At 53.6% G+C, this 14,496-nt stretch overlaps 3 protein-coding genes across 3 annotated transcripts; all 3 read left to right on the top strand.

Annotated features, from left to right (window-relative positions):
• The first annotated feature begins 165 nt into the window (after window positions 1-165).
• On the top strand, window positions 166-7,854 carry BZA05DRAFT_152208 (NUC071 domain-containing protein). Its single transcript, XM_051479015.1, has 3 exons — window positions 166-661; window positions 737-4,819; window positions 4,872-7,854. Exons 1-3 carry the CDS (start codon window positions 347-349, stop codon window positions 7,551-7,553), a joined length of 7,080 nt encoding a protein of 2,359 aa, XP_051336182.1. The 5' UTR covers window positions 166-346; the 3' UTR covers window positions 7,554-7,854.
• A 33-nt stretch (window positions 7,855-7,887) lies between these two features.
• BZA05DRAFT_408704 (putative peptide methionine sulfoxide reductase) lies at window positions 7,888-9,081 on the top strand. The gene is made up of 3 exons (XM_051484733.1): window positions 7,888-8,533; window positions 8,609-8,636; window positions 8,699-9,081. Exons 1-3 carry the CDS (start codon window positions 7,999-8,001, stop codon window positions 8,748-8,750), a joined length of 615 nt encoding a protein of 204 aa, XP_051336183.1. The 5' UTR covers window positions 7,888-7,998; the 3' UTR covers window positions 8,751-9,081.
• Window positions 9,082-11,822: 2,741 nt separating this feature from the next.
• BZA05DRAFT_408709 (uncharacterized protein) lies at window positions 11,823-12,707 on the top strand. Its single transcript, XM_051484734.1, has 3 exons — window positions 11,823-12,139; window positions 12,262-12,349; window positions 12,445-12,707. The coding sequence occupies exons 1-3, from the start codon at window positions 11,914-11,916 to the stop codon at window positions 12,503-12,505; spliced, it is 375 nt and encodes a 124-aa protein (XP_051336184.1). The 5' UTR covers window positions 11,823-11,913; the 3' UTR covers window positions 12,506-12,707.
• Window positions 12,708-14,496: the final 1,789 nt, after the last annotated feature.

Below are 14,496 nucleotides of genomic sequence, written 5' to 3' on the forward strand. Positions count from 1 at the left end.
CTTGCAGTGTGGGTGGGTGTTCGGAGTATAGAGCGAGTGAAGATGAATGAAGGTGGTTGAGTTGACAGCAAGATTACTGTTTCCACGCTAAGGAGTTCTTGGCGCCTCTCAGAATCTCAACCCGTCGCGAGTGAATTCGCCGCCAACTTCATCCCAACCCCGTCCGTCTCTCCGTGACTAGTCCAACATCACTACACACAACCCGCCATCGCCGCATATTCTCGAACACGAAAGCCGTCGAGGATTCTACTCCGTGCCCCCCCATCATCTCATCCGCATTGATTCCCGTTGATCGCAAGGACCCACCGAGAAACTCCCAGCTCTAGCCAAACGACACGCGACGACGATGGCCTCGTTGCCTCCGCCGCCGCCCCCTGGATGGCAGGGCATGTCGACGCCCGGTGCTCCGCTACATCCGCCGCCACCTGGATACAGACCACCGGCGGACCCGGCGCAGGCAAAGTTTGATCAGAAGAAGAAGGAGTGGCTGCGGGTTCAGAAGAATCGCTTCGGCGAGAAGCGCAAGAAGGGCTATGTCGACACCCAGAAGGTCGACATGCCGCCGGAGCATCTGCGGAAGATTGTAAGGGACATTGGTGATGTCAGTCAGAAGAAGTTCTCGGCTGACAAGAGAGCCTACCTTGGAGCACTCAAATTTATGGTGAGTAGTCTTTTCTTCCGCCCTCCCCGTGTGTTCTCTTGGAGCTATGCTGACATTTTTTGTTTTTACTTTTAGCCCCATGCAGTCTTGAAGCTATTGGAGAACATGCCCATGCCCTGGGAGAGTGCGCGAGAAGTCAAGGTGCTCTACCACGTGAACGGATGTTTGACGCTCGTGAATGAGATCCCGAGAGTCATCGAGCCAGTGTTTCATGCGCAATGGGCCACGATGTGGGTGTGCATGAGACGAGAAAAGTCGGATCGACGACACTTCAAGCGGATGCGGTTCCCTCCGTTCGATGACGAGGAGCCTCCGCTGTCGTGGAGCGAGAACATCGAGGACGTCGAGCCGCAAGAGCCCATCCAGATGGAGCTTGACGAGCAGGAGGATGCGGCAGTGATCGAGTGGTTCTATGACCACAGACCGCTGCTCGATACGCCGCACGTCAATGGCCCTTCGTACAAGAAGTGGAATCTCGACCTTCCGCAGATCGCCACGCTGTACCGTCTGTCCAACCAGCTCCTCTCCGACATCGTCGACAAAAACTACTTCTACATGTTCGACCGTAATTCTTTTTTCACTGCTAAAGCCCTTAATGTCGCAATCCCTGGCGGACCGCGTTTCGAACCTCTCTACAAAGATGTTGACCCTAACGACGAAGATTTTGGAGAGTTCAATGCGATTGATCGGATCATCTTCCGGTCGCCCATCAGGACCGAATACCGCGTGGCGTTCCCTTACCTGTACAACTCTCTCCCCAGATCAGTAGAGCTGTCGTGGTACCACTACCCTCAGATCTGCTACGTACGAACCGAGGACCCCGACCTGCCCGCGTTCTATTTCGACCCTATCATCAACCCGATCTCGTCGCGCTCAGTGGCACCAAAGAACCTCACCATCTCCCACGAGGACGAGGTGTTTGGCTACGGAAACGATGAGGACGACTTTGAGCTGCCCGAGGAGATCGAGCCATTCATGGCCGACGAAGAGCTCTATAGCGACAACACTTCGCCCGCTATCGCCCTGTGGTGGGCACCTCATCCCTTCGACAAGCGGTCAGGCAGGACGGTCAGGGCCGAGGACGTGCCGCTGGTAAAGCAATGGTATCTCGAGCACTGTCCGACGGGCCAACCTGTGAAGGTTCGGGTGTCGTACCAGAAGTTGCTCAAGACCTACGTTCTCAATTCCCTCCACACGAAAACCCAGAAGGCGCAGAATCGGCAGGATCTCTTCAGGACTCTCAAGGGAACCAAGTTCTTCCAGACCACGACTATCGATTGGGTTGAGGCGGGTCTGCAGGTGTGCCGACAAGGTTTCAATATGCTCAATCTTCTGATTCACCGGAAGAACTTGACATATCTGCATCTCGATTACAATTTCAACCTCAAGCCCGTCAAGACGTTGACCACGAAGGAGCGGAAAAAGTCTCGTTTCGGAAATGCGTTCCATCTCATGCGTGAGATTCTTCGTCTGACGAAGCTGATCGTCGATGCTCAAGTTCAGTACCGGTTGGGCAACATTGATGCCTTCCAGCTTGCCGACGGTATCCTCTACGCTTTCAACCATGTCGGCCAGTTGACCGGTATGTACCGATACAAGTACAAGCTCATGCACCAGATCCGGGCGTGTAAGGATCTGAAGCATTTGATCTACTACCGCTTCAACTCCGGACCGGTGGGCAAAGGACCCGGATGTGGTTTCTGGGCTCCGGCATGGCGGGTCTGGCTTTTCTTCATGAGGGGTATCTTGCCTCTGTTGGAGAGATGGTTGGGCAATCTGTTGGCGAGACAGTTCGAGGGCCGTCACAGCAAGGGTGTCGCGAAGACCGTCACCAAGCAGCGTGTCGAATCCCATTTCGATCTTGAGCTTCGTGCGGCCGTCATCCACGACATCACGGATATGATGCCGGCGGGCATGAAGTCGAACAAAGTCAACACTGTCCTGCAGCATCTCAGTGAAGCGTGGCGGTGCTGGAAGAGTAACATTCCCTGGAAGGTTCCCGGACTGCCGGCGCCGATCGAGAATGTCATCTTGCGATACGTGAAGAGCAAGGCCGACTGGTGGGTCAGCGTGGCCCATTACAACCGAGAACGTATAAGACGCGGTGCTACGGTAGATAAGACGGTTGCGAAGAAGAACCTCGGACGGTTGACGCGATTGTGGCTCAAGGCGGAGCAGGAAAGGCAGCACAACTACATGAAGGACGGACCATACGTCTCTTCGGAGGAGGCCGTCGCTATCTACACCGCCGCCGTGCACTGGTTGGAGTCCCGAAAGTTCTCGCCGATTCCGTTCCCCAGCGTTTCTTATAAGCACGACACCAAGATATTGATTCTGGCTTTGGAGCGCTTGAGGGAGGCTTACTCGGTCAAGGGCAGGCTTAACCAGAGTCAGCGTGAGGAGCTGGCTTTGATCGAGCAAGCTTACGACTCGCCCGGAACTACCCTCACCCGGATCAAGACTGCGCTTCTGACCCGCCGAGCGTTCAAGGAGGTCGGCATCGATATGAACGACAACTACAGTACCATCAACCCCGTGTACGATGTCGAGCCTATCGAGAAGATCACCGATGCTTACCTGGATGCCTACCTCTGGTATCAAGCGGACCAGCGCCATCTCTTCCCCGCCTGGATCAAGCCTTCCGATTCCGAGGTTCCGCCGCTGCTTGTCTACAAGTGGGCCCAGGGGATCAATAACCTGAACAAGGTGTGGGAAACGGCCGACGGTGAATGCAACGTCTTGCTTGAGACCCAGCTTTCCAAGGTCTACGAAAAGATCGATATTACCTTCCTCAACCGCTTGCTCCGCCTGGTCATGGATCACAATCTTGCCGACTATATCACTGCGAAGAACAACGTCGTCCTCAACTACAAGGATATGAACCATACCAACATGTACGGTCTGATCCGCGGTCTTCAGTTCTCGGCGTTCGTCTTCCAGTACTATGGAATGATTCTGGATTTGCTGGTTCTCGGATTGGAGCGGGCGTCCGAGATCGCCGGTCCGCCACAGCGGCCAAACGAGTTCCTACAGTTCCAGGATCTCAACACAGAAACCAAGCACCCCATCCGTCTTTACACCAGATACATAGACCGTGTTTGGGTGTTCTTCCGGTTCAGTGCAGACGAGGCCCGTGACTTGATTCAGCGCTTCCTCACGGAGAACCCCGATCCCAACTTTGAGAACGTGATCGGCTACCGGAACAAGAAATGTTGGCCCCGCGACTCCCGAATGCGACTGATGCGTCACGATGTGAACTTGGGACGCGCCGTGTTCTGGGATCTCAAGAACAGATTGCCGCGTTCCGTCACCACCATCGAGTGGGACGAGACGTTCGCTAGTGTGTACAGCCGCGACAATCCTAACTTGCTCTTCTCCATGTGCGGATTCGAGGTCAGAATCTTGCCCAAGGCTCGGAACCAAAACGAAGAGTTCCCTGTCAAGGATTCGGTTTGGTCATTGGTGGACAACAGTTCGAAGGAGCGGACGGCTCATGCTTTCCTTAAGGTTACTGAGGAGGACATCCAAAAGTTCAACAACCGCATCAGGCAGATCTTGATGAGCTCGGGAAGTACCACCTTCACCAAGATTGCCAACAAGTGGAACTCGGCCTTGATCGCTCTTTTCACCTACTACCGTGAAGCCGCTATCTCCACCGAGCCTCTTCTCGACACGATCGTAAAATGCGAGACCAAAATCCAGACTCGTGTCAAGATTGGATTGAACTCCAAGATGCCGTCCCGTTTCCCGCCCGCGGTCTTCTATACGCCGAAGGAATTGGGTGGTTTGGGCATGATCTCGGGAAGTCACATCTTGATTCCCACGAGTGACCGAAGGTGGAGTAAGCAGACGGACACCGGAATCACGCATTTCCGTTCCGGTATGACGCACGACGAGGACGTTCTCATCCCCAACATTTTCAGGTACATTCAAACCTGGGAGTCAGAATTTATCGATTCGGCACGTGTCTGGTCCGAGTATGCGCAGAAGAGGCAGGAGGCCAACCAGCAGAATCGTCGGTTGACGCTTGAGGACCTCGAGGATTCGTGGGATCGTGGTATTCCCAGAATCAACACGTTATTCCAGAAGGATCGTAGCACCCTCGCTTTCGATAAGGGTTGGCGTGTCCGTACGGAGTTTAAGATCTACTCGATGATGGTGAGTACTTGTTTAGCTCCCGTGCTTGTGGACTTTGCTAATACGTGTGTAGAAATCCAATCCGTTCTGGTGGACATCCCAGCGTCACGATGGTAAACTGTGGAACTTGAACGCCTACCGAACCGATGTCATCCAGGCGTTGGGAGGTGTTGAGACTATTCTCGAGCACACCCTGTTCAAGGCCACCGCGTTCCCCAGTTGGGAGGGTCTCTTCTGGGAGAAAGCGTCTGGTTTCGAGGAGAGCATGAAGTTCAAGAAGTTGACCAACGCTCAGCGGTCCGGTCTGAACCAGATCCCCAATCGTCGGTTCACGCTCTGGTGGAGTCCTACCATCAACAGAGCCAATGTCTACGTCGGTTTCCAGGTCCAATTGGATCTTACTGGTATCTTCCTTCACGGAAAGATCCCGACCTTGAAGATCTCCCTGATCCAGATCTTCCGTGCCCATTTGTGGCAGAAGATTCACGAGTCGGTCGTTATGGATTTGTGCCAGGTCTTCGATCAGGAGCTTGAGAGTTTGGGTATCGAGACGGTCCAGAAGGAGCAGATCCATCCCCGAAAGTCGTACAAGATGAACAGTTCATGCGCCGATATCCTCTTGTTCGCCGCGTACAAGTGGAACGTCACCAGGCCCAGTTTGCTTCACGACACGAAGGACACCATCGAGCAGAACTCGACCAACAAGTTCTGGGTCGATGTTCAGCTGCGATACGGAGATTACGACAGTCACGACGTGAGTCGATACGTTCGCGCCAAGTTCCTCGACTACACTACGGATTCGCTTTCGATCTACCCGTCGCCCACTGGTGTTATGATCGCCATTGATCTTGCGTACAATCTCTACGATGCCTATGGCCAGTGGTTCCCGGGTTTGAAGCAACTCATCCAGCAGGCCATGGCCAAGATCATGAAGGCTAACCCGGCTTTGTACGTCCTGCGTGAGCGTATTCGCAAGGGTCTGCAGCTGTATGCGTCGGAGAGCAACCAGGAGTTCCTGAACTCTCAAAACTACTCTGAGCTTTTCAGCAACCAGATCCAGCTGTTCATTGACGACACGAACACGTACCGTGTGACTGTCCACAAGACCTTCGAGGGTAATTTGACGACCAAGCCCATCAACGGTGCTATCTTTATTTTGAATCCTCGTTCCGGACAGTTGTTCTTGAAGATCATTCACACTTCCGTCTGGGCCGGTCAGAAACGTCTTGGTCAGTTGGCGAAGTGGAAGACGGCCGAGGAAGTGGCTGCTTTGATTCGTTCGCTGCCCGTCGAAGAACAGCCGAAACAGCTCATCGTGACGCGAAAGGGTCTCCTTGATCCCCTCGAGGTGCATCTCCTCGACTTCCCTAACATCTCGATCCGCGCGTCCGAGCTGCAGCTGCCATTCCAGGCGGCCATGAAGATCGAGAAGCTCGGAGACATGATTCTGCGCGCCACCGAACCGCAGATGGTGTTGTTCAACCTCTACGATGACTGGACCAAGTCGGTATCTTCGTACACGGCGTTCTCCCGATTGATCTTGATTCTCCGTGCACTGCACGTCAATCAGGACAAGACCAAGCTGCTGCTCCGACCGGATAGGACCGTCATCACCCAGGAGCATCACATCTGGCCATCGCTTTCCGATGACGACTGGGTCAAGGTCGAGACTCAATTGCGCGATCTCGTCCTGAACGACTACGGTAAAAAGAACAACGTCAATGTCTCCAGTTTGACTAGTAGCGAAGTTCGGGATATTATCTTGGGTATGGAGATCAGTGCGCCGTCCATGCAGCGCCAGCAGGCTGCCGAGATCGAGAGTCAACAGCAGGAGCAGGCGCAGTTGACCGCCGTCACAACCAAGACGACGAACGTGCACGGTGACGAGATGATTGTCACGACCCAGACGGCATACGAGCAGCAGGCATTCGCTTCCAAGACCGAATGGAGGAACCGCGCCATCGCTTCGAGCAATCTGAGGACTCGTGCGAACAACATCTACATTTCTTCCGATGACATCGCCGACAATGGGCAGTACACGTACATCATGCCGAAGAACATCCTCAAGCGATTCATCACCATCTCGGATCTTCGCATGCAAGTCGCCGGATTCCTGTATGGTTCGTCGCCTCCGGACAACGATCAGGTCAAGGAGATTCGCTGCATTGCTATGGTGCCGCAGATCGGTGGGCTCAATAGCGTGCAGCTCCCTCACAAGCTGCCGCAGCACGAGTATCTCACCAAAGAGAACGGGTTGGAACCTCTCGGATGGATCCACACCTGGGCACAGCCACACGAGGCCCCGCATCTCAACGCCTTCGACACGACACAGCACGCGAGGCTGATGGCGGCGCATCCGGAGTGGGACAAAAAGACGATCACCATGACTGTCTCTTTCAAGGCAGGATCGGTATCTCTGGCTGCCTACAGTCTCACGCCGCCTGGCTTCGAATGGGGCGCTCAGAACAAGGACATGGGTAACGACATGCCCCCCGGCTTCCAGACGACCATGGGAGAGAAGTGTCAGCTCCTCCTTTCGGATAAGATTATGGGATACTTCCTGGTGCCGGAGAGTGGCATCTGGAATTACTCGTTCCTTGGAGCAGGTTTCGGTGCCGATGCCGAGAAGAGACCGTACCATGTCAAGATTGATACGCCGCTCGATTACTATGCGGATGTGCATCGCCCACTGCATTTCCAGAATTTCGATCAGTTGGAAGATATTTGGGTGGATCGGACTGACAATTTCGAGTAGTCGGTGGTCAGTAGTGGCAGTGGTGGTTGACGAATGAGCGGCAATGTAATGATGAAAATGGGATTTGATCGGTTGGGGCTGGGTTTGGGGTGTATATTTCTCGCACTGTAAATGGTTGTTTTATTTATTGTTCTGGTTTCTGCGTATTCCTTTGTATTAGTCTTCATGCTGTGGCGGTGATATCGAGTCGTGTTGGTTGTGATTTGGAATTGTCTACCTACGTGTGCATTTGGAATGGCTTGTGAAACGTTACACCAGGCCGACCCCACCAGTGGCCGCAGTCATGACGCAATATATCGCGATCCGATCCGCGACCCAGTGCTTTAGTCGTGCCCATCTCGGCCACTTCCGCCACTAACAGCAAGCACTTATATGATCCTTTGTCCACCTCCAATTCCTTTTCAAGCTCCCACATCATCACCACCAATTACACCAACACTAGCGCATGTCCTTCCTTAAATCCCTCTTCAGCCGACCCTTCGCCGCCATGACCTCTCCGCCGCCGATCGGCAGCAGCCTGACCAACCCGCCCGCCACCACCGAGAAAGCGATCTTCGCCGCCGGCTGTTTCTGGGGCGTTGAGCACATTTTCCGGGCGAACTTCTCGTTGCTAGACGCGCGCGTCGGGTACATCGGCGGGGACATGACGCACCCGAGCTACCGCGCGGTGTGCAGCGGCACCACGGGCCACGCCGAGGCCGTCATGCTGCTCTACGATCCGAAGCAGATCCGATATCGCCAGCTGGTAGAGTTCTTCTTCCGCATGCATGATCCGACTACGGAGAATAGGCAGGGCGCAGATGTCGGATCGCAGTATAGGTCCGCTATCTTCACCGTCGATAGCGAGCAGGAGGACGTCGCCAATACCGTGCTCAATGCGGTCGACAAACATTGGTATAAAGAAAGGTTGGCGACGAAGGTGGTTCCTGCGGGACAGTGGTGGGACGCCGAGACGTATCATCAGCTGTATTTGGAGAAGAGTAGGCTACCTGTTCCTGCCCTGTGTATCTATGTAGGGAGACGAAGGCTAATCTGTGCCGGTGGGCTGTGCGTAGATCCAAGTGGATACCAGTGTGCGGCCCAGTATGTTACCCTTTTCCCCCCGCGAGATGTGCTCAGGTGTACTAATAAGGGTGGGATGCTAGTTATGTTCGCAAGTTCCCGCCGTTGAATACGGAAGAGGAAGAGAAATTGTGATGGCGACGAGGTACCTACGGGGACGGGACGTTTGGGGTCAGAAGAATGATGGTTTAGCTGGATGGAAATGGAGGTGGTTTCTGTGAGCTGGTGTGTTGGAGATAGATGGATACATTGAACTGGCTATGGATAGTCATGGTGCGTTGTGTATATGTACATTAGGTATGGGCTGTGGGGCATCATTAGATAGCCCGAAACCTCATTTCAATCAATGGCTGCAGATGTGTTCATCAAAACATGTCTCTTCTGCAGGACAGTCAGGCTCGGGTATACAATGTTTTGTGACGCGGCCAGAAGGTCGTCTATGGACCATGCCCCCCGCAAACGACGGGCTTGTTTCCTACGTTTCTAACGTTTACATCTAAGACAGCTCGACAATTTCATCATCAATCCCGACACCATACTAGTGTCTAAGTTCTTTACCCGCGCGAGATAATTGGTGGAATAGTGGGGCGGGCGGGCGAGGAGGCATTCGATGAAGCAAATCGCCGGGATAAAGGCGGTGCGGAATGATGAGCGCCATGCGAACGGTGGAGCTTTAGCGCACAGCTGGCCGTATCTAGAAGGGTCGGTGAAGGATAAACCCATCGGCGATGTTCTCGATGGGAAGATGAAGATCGAGAGAAACCGTGATATGTAGTGGCTCGCTTGACGTCGCTTGGGCGGCCCCAGCCTCTACCTATGTCTGTAATGCTTTCACGGTCACCGACTCACCGTGCTCGCCACCTTTACACCATCTCACTTCGGCGTCGGGGTTTCGTCTCTCGGCATTGAAGTTTCGTCCTCCAGCGTCCTGTTATCGTCCTTTCGTATAGAATCTTGTCCTTCAGCACTGGTTCCTGTAGCCGTCGTGTGTATGGGCATTGGGATTCGACGAAGGGAACAACACTAACTTGCTTAGATACATCACCCCTGTTCCAATGTTTCATGAACGACCATGCTGTTTGAGGGTTGTGGCGCGTCCGGTCACGTTTGAGGCTCGAAGGACGGCGCCGCCCGCTGGTGAATGTACAGCGTGAGCTTGGCGCCCTCCCTCTGGCGCAACCGGCAGCGGTAATGGGCGGATGTTCCATGAAGACGCTGGGTTGGGAAGGGCTGGGCTAGGTTGGGCCATGCGGAATAGCATTTGTTTCTTTGTTTAATCACCAATTGCATGCGACCTGGGAGTGTTCATTGACCTTTGTCGGATGAACGCTATGTTTGTACGTGATCGCCAGTGATATGCCATGACTTCAAACCATTTCCAAGTACTTTACCATCTGCAGCTCTAGGAGGAAACTATCAGGAGTTTAGGTTAACCGAAGACCACTGGCTTTTGGATGGAAAGCCTATCTAATACCTAGAGTTGTGGTGTTATCGCTGCCGCTGCAACGCTGCAGCCGCGGGGAGGCAATCATGTGTATCACTCGGTCAAGTTTGGCGCTACGGTGAGGAAGAACTGAATTGGAGCGCCAAAAGTATGGTGGATCAGACATTTTCTGTTGGGTGGAGTACGCAGCGTGGAGTATTGTATGCTCATGATAGTAGTGAATGCGGTACAAGTGCAGCACTTTAATCTGGATTGACGTGTGGCATGAACAATGAGATGGCGGGCAGTGGGTTCCTCGATGCAGCGGCACGCACGTGTGCGCTCGAGGAAATAGCTGGTGCTGACAGCAAAACACAGGGTTGGTTTGCAATTGATTCGATTGAGAGAACCCTCACTTCATATTCACATATGTGGCTTTGTAGTTTCCCACACAATCTTTAACTTGAAAAAATACGGCTTCGTTTGGCCACAAGGAGTGATGATACTGCTATAAACAGTGTCCACAAATGTACCCCAAAATGACCTTCATAAACCCTCTCCAGGCCGTAGAATCCCTAGGGGTGTCGGCGCCAACCTCAAAGAGTAGAAGTACAGCCCCGCATTGATCCTACGTTGCCCAAGTACTTAGCTCCCCATATGCGGGGAGATGAAGAATGTGTGACTGCGTGTTCGAATCGAGATACTGTACGTTCTGACCGTGGTGCGGGCTAGGCCAGCATTCACGGCAGTATGGAGCCGGGGCACAGCGCAAAACAAGCATCGGCCGGACTTCCACCAGCATGAAAGTGCACGGGCAGATGTTGGCCGGTGCGAGGTTTATAGTGCCACTAACTATGAACATACGTTTCGTCGAAAGCCCTACTACGTGTGGCATGTCGGATGGGCTCTCTATTTCCAGGTACTCAATTCTCGTCTCGCTGAATCTCCGGATGCAGAATCCACATCCATCAGGGGGGAAGCAGACGCCGAACCCAATTGCTCAAGCATGTAGGCAACCCGACGATTTTGGGCTTTACCCCCCACTTTAGGCAGGATTTTGGTGAGGGGCGTGGGGCGGGGGGACAGCTCAGGCCGCATGTGCGGCCCTGGCAAAGCTAGCACATACTCATCATGAGCTTAGGGTGGCCGTCGATCTCCCGTGCTGCAGGCACTAGTGATCACCTGTATACGAGCATCAGCCGCGGCGCTCGGACAAAGAAAAGGGCAGCTTCTCCAGCTGTCTACATACGTGGACGTTCTGTATGTCAATTGCCGTATATCACGCACGTCCCTAGCCTGGAGTAAAGGCCTAAGGGTGCCGAGGCATGCCACCACCCATTATGTAGGTATCATCCTTTATCGATAACTAAGCCGAGACACGTAGGGGAACGGATCACGTATCGGTCCGGGGCATGATATAGCCTGGTTTTCATGCTTTGTTGTGGCCGGACCCATGGACAGATACATAGGCTTGGTTACTAGATTGGTGGCGGTGGTTTCCCGCGGCAGGCTGCCGCACGGTGTGTGTTGCGAACGGACCCAGAACGACGAAAGTCGTACCGCTAGAGCCGCCGGCACAAGCAGAAATTTCAGACGAACTGGTCAGCACTTAATCCATCATGCCCTGTTCCGCAGACATCGTTAGAGTTCTGCACCTGGGCCACATGCTGATCCCCAAATGTGTGTTGCGATGCTTTTGGTACCGTCGAGTGATCGATGATGCCTGCAAGCGTATTAGTAACCACGTAACACCAAACGCTGTTCCAACCTCATCCCTTTCTCTCCCAGCACTCTGAGCGAAACACAACTGACATCAAAAAAAAACCACCCCACCCACTAACAATTGTTACTACCCCGCACCCAACGACAATCACAATGGACACGCCCAAGGAGCGGTCGAAAAAGATCAAGAAGCCGTTCCACCTCAAAAAGGCGGACGTTGATCTCGACGGCTACAGGAAGGAGATCCAGGACCAGTCGCCGGCACACTTGGCGCAACGCGCGGTGGCGGCCTTGAAATCTTCTCGTCAATTCCACATCTACCTGGTGCTGCAAAGTGTGGCGGCCTTCTGTGGGTACGGGCAGGTGATGATGTGTATCGGTACGTGACTACCATCGCTTTGTCTTCTTCTGATTGGCTCGCCCCGAATCTACCAGCACACACAGGAGCTTACCACTGCTTCGTCCGCCGCTCTGCATGCAAGTGCATGAGCGGAATCGCAGGTCTTTTATGGATGTTCTATGTCAACACAGGAACACGAAAAGATGGAGAGATGAGCGCGTACTCTCTATTCAATCCAAATGTCGAGGCGTAAGTACCTCCCGCAGTTCCTTTCAGCCTGGTCGGAGTCAGCATACCGCAGAGAGGAGAGTTTGATTGCTGAAGGAGGTATTTGCACTCTCCAGGATCGATGGGACAACAAACATGGAGTATCTCGACAGGGAGATGAGGAGGCAGTTGTATTGAGCAGGAGGAGGGCCAGGAAGCCAGCTCTGGGAGGAGGCGTATCTGGATCAGCCCGTTCAGCGGTTGGGATGATGGGATTCGACAGCCGTTTTTCGGTCATACAACCGAATTGCTTTTTCTTATTCTTACGATTTTTCTTTTTTCTTTTTTTTTCTTTACCAGCGCAATAGACGAAATCTAAGTGGTTGATGCTGGACTGGACTCTGGAATAACTAGCTTTATGCCTGCCGAAGTCCATCCAGGATTGGATGAAGGGTGTTTTCAGCTCGCTACCCAGCAGCGGCGATCAATTCTTAGGCCCGTTCTCCACGTCTCGGAGTATATTCGATCGGAAGGTTGTACACACGTGAGCCTCGAAGACCTACACAGTCCCCGCAGGTTTAGTCTGGAATGGTTGTTTTTTCCTTGGGATCTCCAAACAAAGCCACGCAGAGAAGGCGTCATTGTTTTGCACTCGGGTAACCGCAAAAGTCGCCGCCGCCGCCCTATTGACGATGGCGGCGTGCAGCGACCGTATCTGCGGGCTAGCGGCTTTCTAGAATCAATGTTTGTTTCCATCGCAATTGTAATCTCGTTCTTGTTCCCTTTGTGCTTTGTGCTGACCTCTGGCAACCCGCAGGGAACGATGGGAATCATGTGGCTATGTCACGGTGTACTGGTGTACCGACGTTCCGATGTGCTGATGTACTGATGAACTCTGCGGTGGCAAATACTTCCGAAGGCTGGTTATCGGAGCATTGCTGGTAAGTTGTTTGAAGTGGGAGTGGAAGTTGTCTTGACAATTAAGGCGATATCAGCACATATATGGTCCATTTAGCGAGAGTTGCTTGCGGGATGCCGACTAATCGTACCGGACCCTCGCTGAAGGGCTAGCCTGCACCGTGCACACGAGGGTCCCCGCCGGTCAATCCGATCCGGTATGGCGGTTGTGTTTGGTCATCGCCGCACTGGAGGAATTTGCAAGGTATCTTCAGTTGAATCGACGAGCCCATCTGGCCGTGCACAAATCCATAGCCCGCGATCCATCCCCCAGAATCAGCTCGGTATATCAGGGCAATTGCTCGGGGGCAACTATGCACCGTTTCTTTCCATCCGGCCCCGGGCGTTCCATGTGGCTACACCCACGGCTAGCTACCAGTTTGTTTCCACGCCATTCTGCCAGCCCTCACTCTGCCAGCCCTCATTCATTCTGCCAACCCTCATCCAACCCTCCCCCGCTACACTCCCCCGCAACCCTCCCCTTCTCTACCCCAGGATCAATACATGTTACTGCAGGTCCCTTCCCGGTCTTACGTTCACAGATATACCCTCCTCCGAATTGGTTCCTCGACGGTGAGTGTTGGGTTACAGTTCTAAGTGCCTTTAAGAGGCTGTCCTCCCCTCGTCTTCTCTACCATTCACTCAACATTTCGTGCCCACATTCATTAGCTGGCCACCAAACACTGACAGACAGCCTACCTACCACTTACTCCCCCTACCTTCAATCACCTGATACCTCTGGTACGTCGCACACTGCTTTACTTCCAGCCGCGGTTGCCCCCGATTCCCTGCTACTTGATCGAGCTCGAGAGAGCTTTGCTGAATGACTGCTTATTGGCTACTCAACAAAGAGCGAGACGCACTGACAATCCGTTCTAGAAAGCACATATCCAGGGCTCATGTCTACGCCGAAGCTCCAGAGCTGGGACCTTCCAAGTCCCCCAGCTTCGACGGAGTTCAACGAAAGCTGGCGCATGGCTGGATACCATCCTCTCAGTCCCCAGGAGGCCCAGCCCATGGCAGTCCCATCGCCATACAGAGACCCAAACTCCGAAGGTTTTACATCGTCCGTCATGGCAGAATCCACTATGCATGTGCAGAACGCACCGACACACCCATGGTCCCCGCAGATGCAGTATTCCTCCTTTGCACACACACCAGTCCAGGAATGCGCATACCTACCGTCGCCAGTGTCGGTTTCGACGTCCCCCTACAGTCCACAAGAGTTCAAA

Source organism: Tricharina praecox (genome assembly GCF_024521635.1).
Source record: "Tricharina praecox strain CBS 144465 chromosome Unknown BZA05scaffold_28, whole genome shotgun sequence".
NCBI lineage: Eukaryota > Fungi > Ascomycota > Pezizomycetes > Pezizales > Pyronemataceae > Tricharina > Tricharina praecox.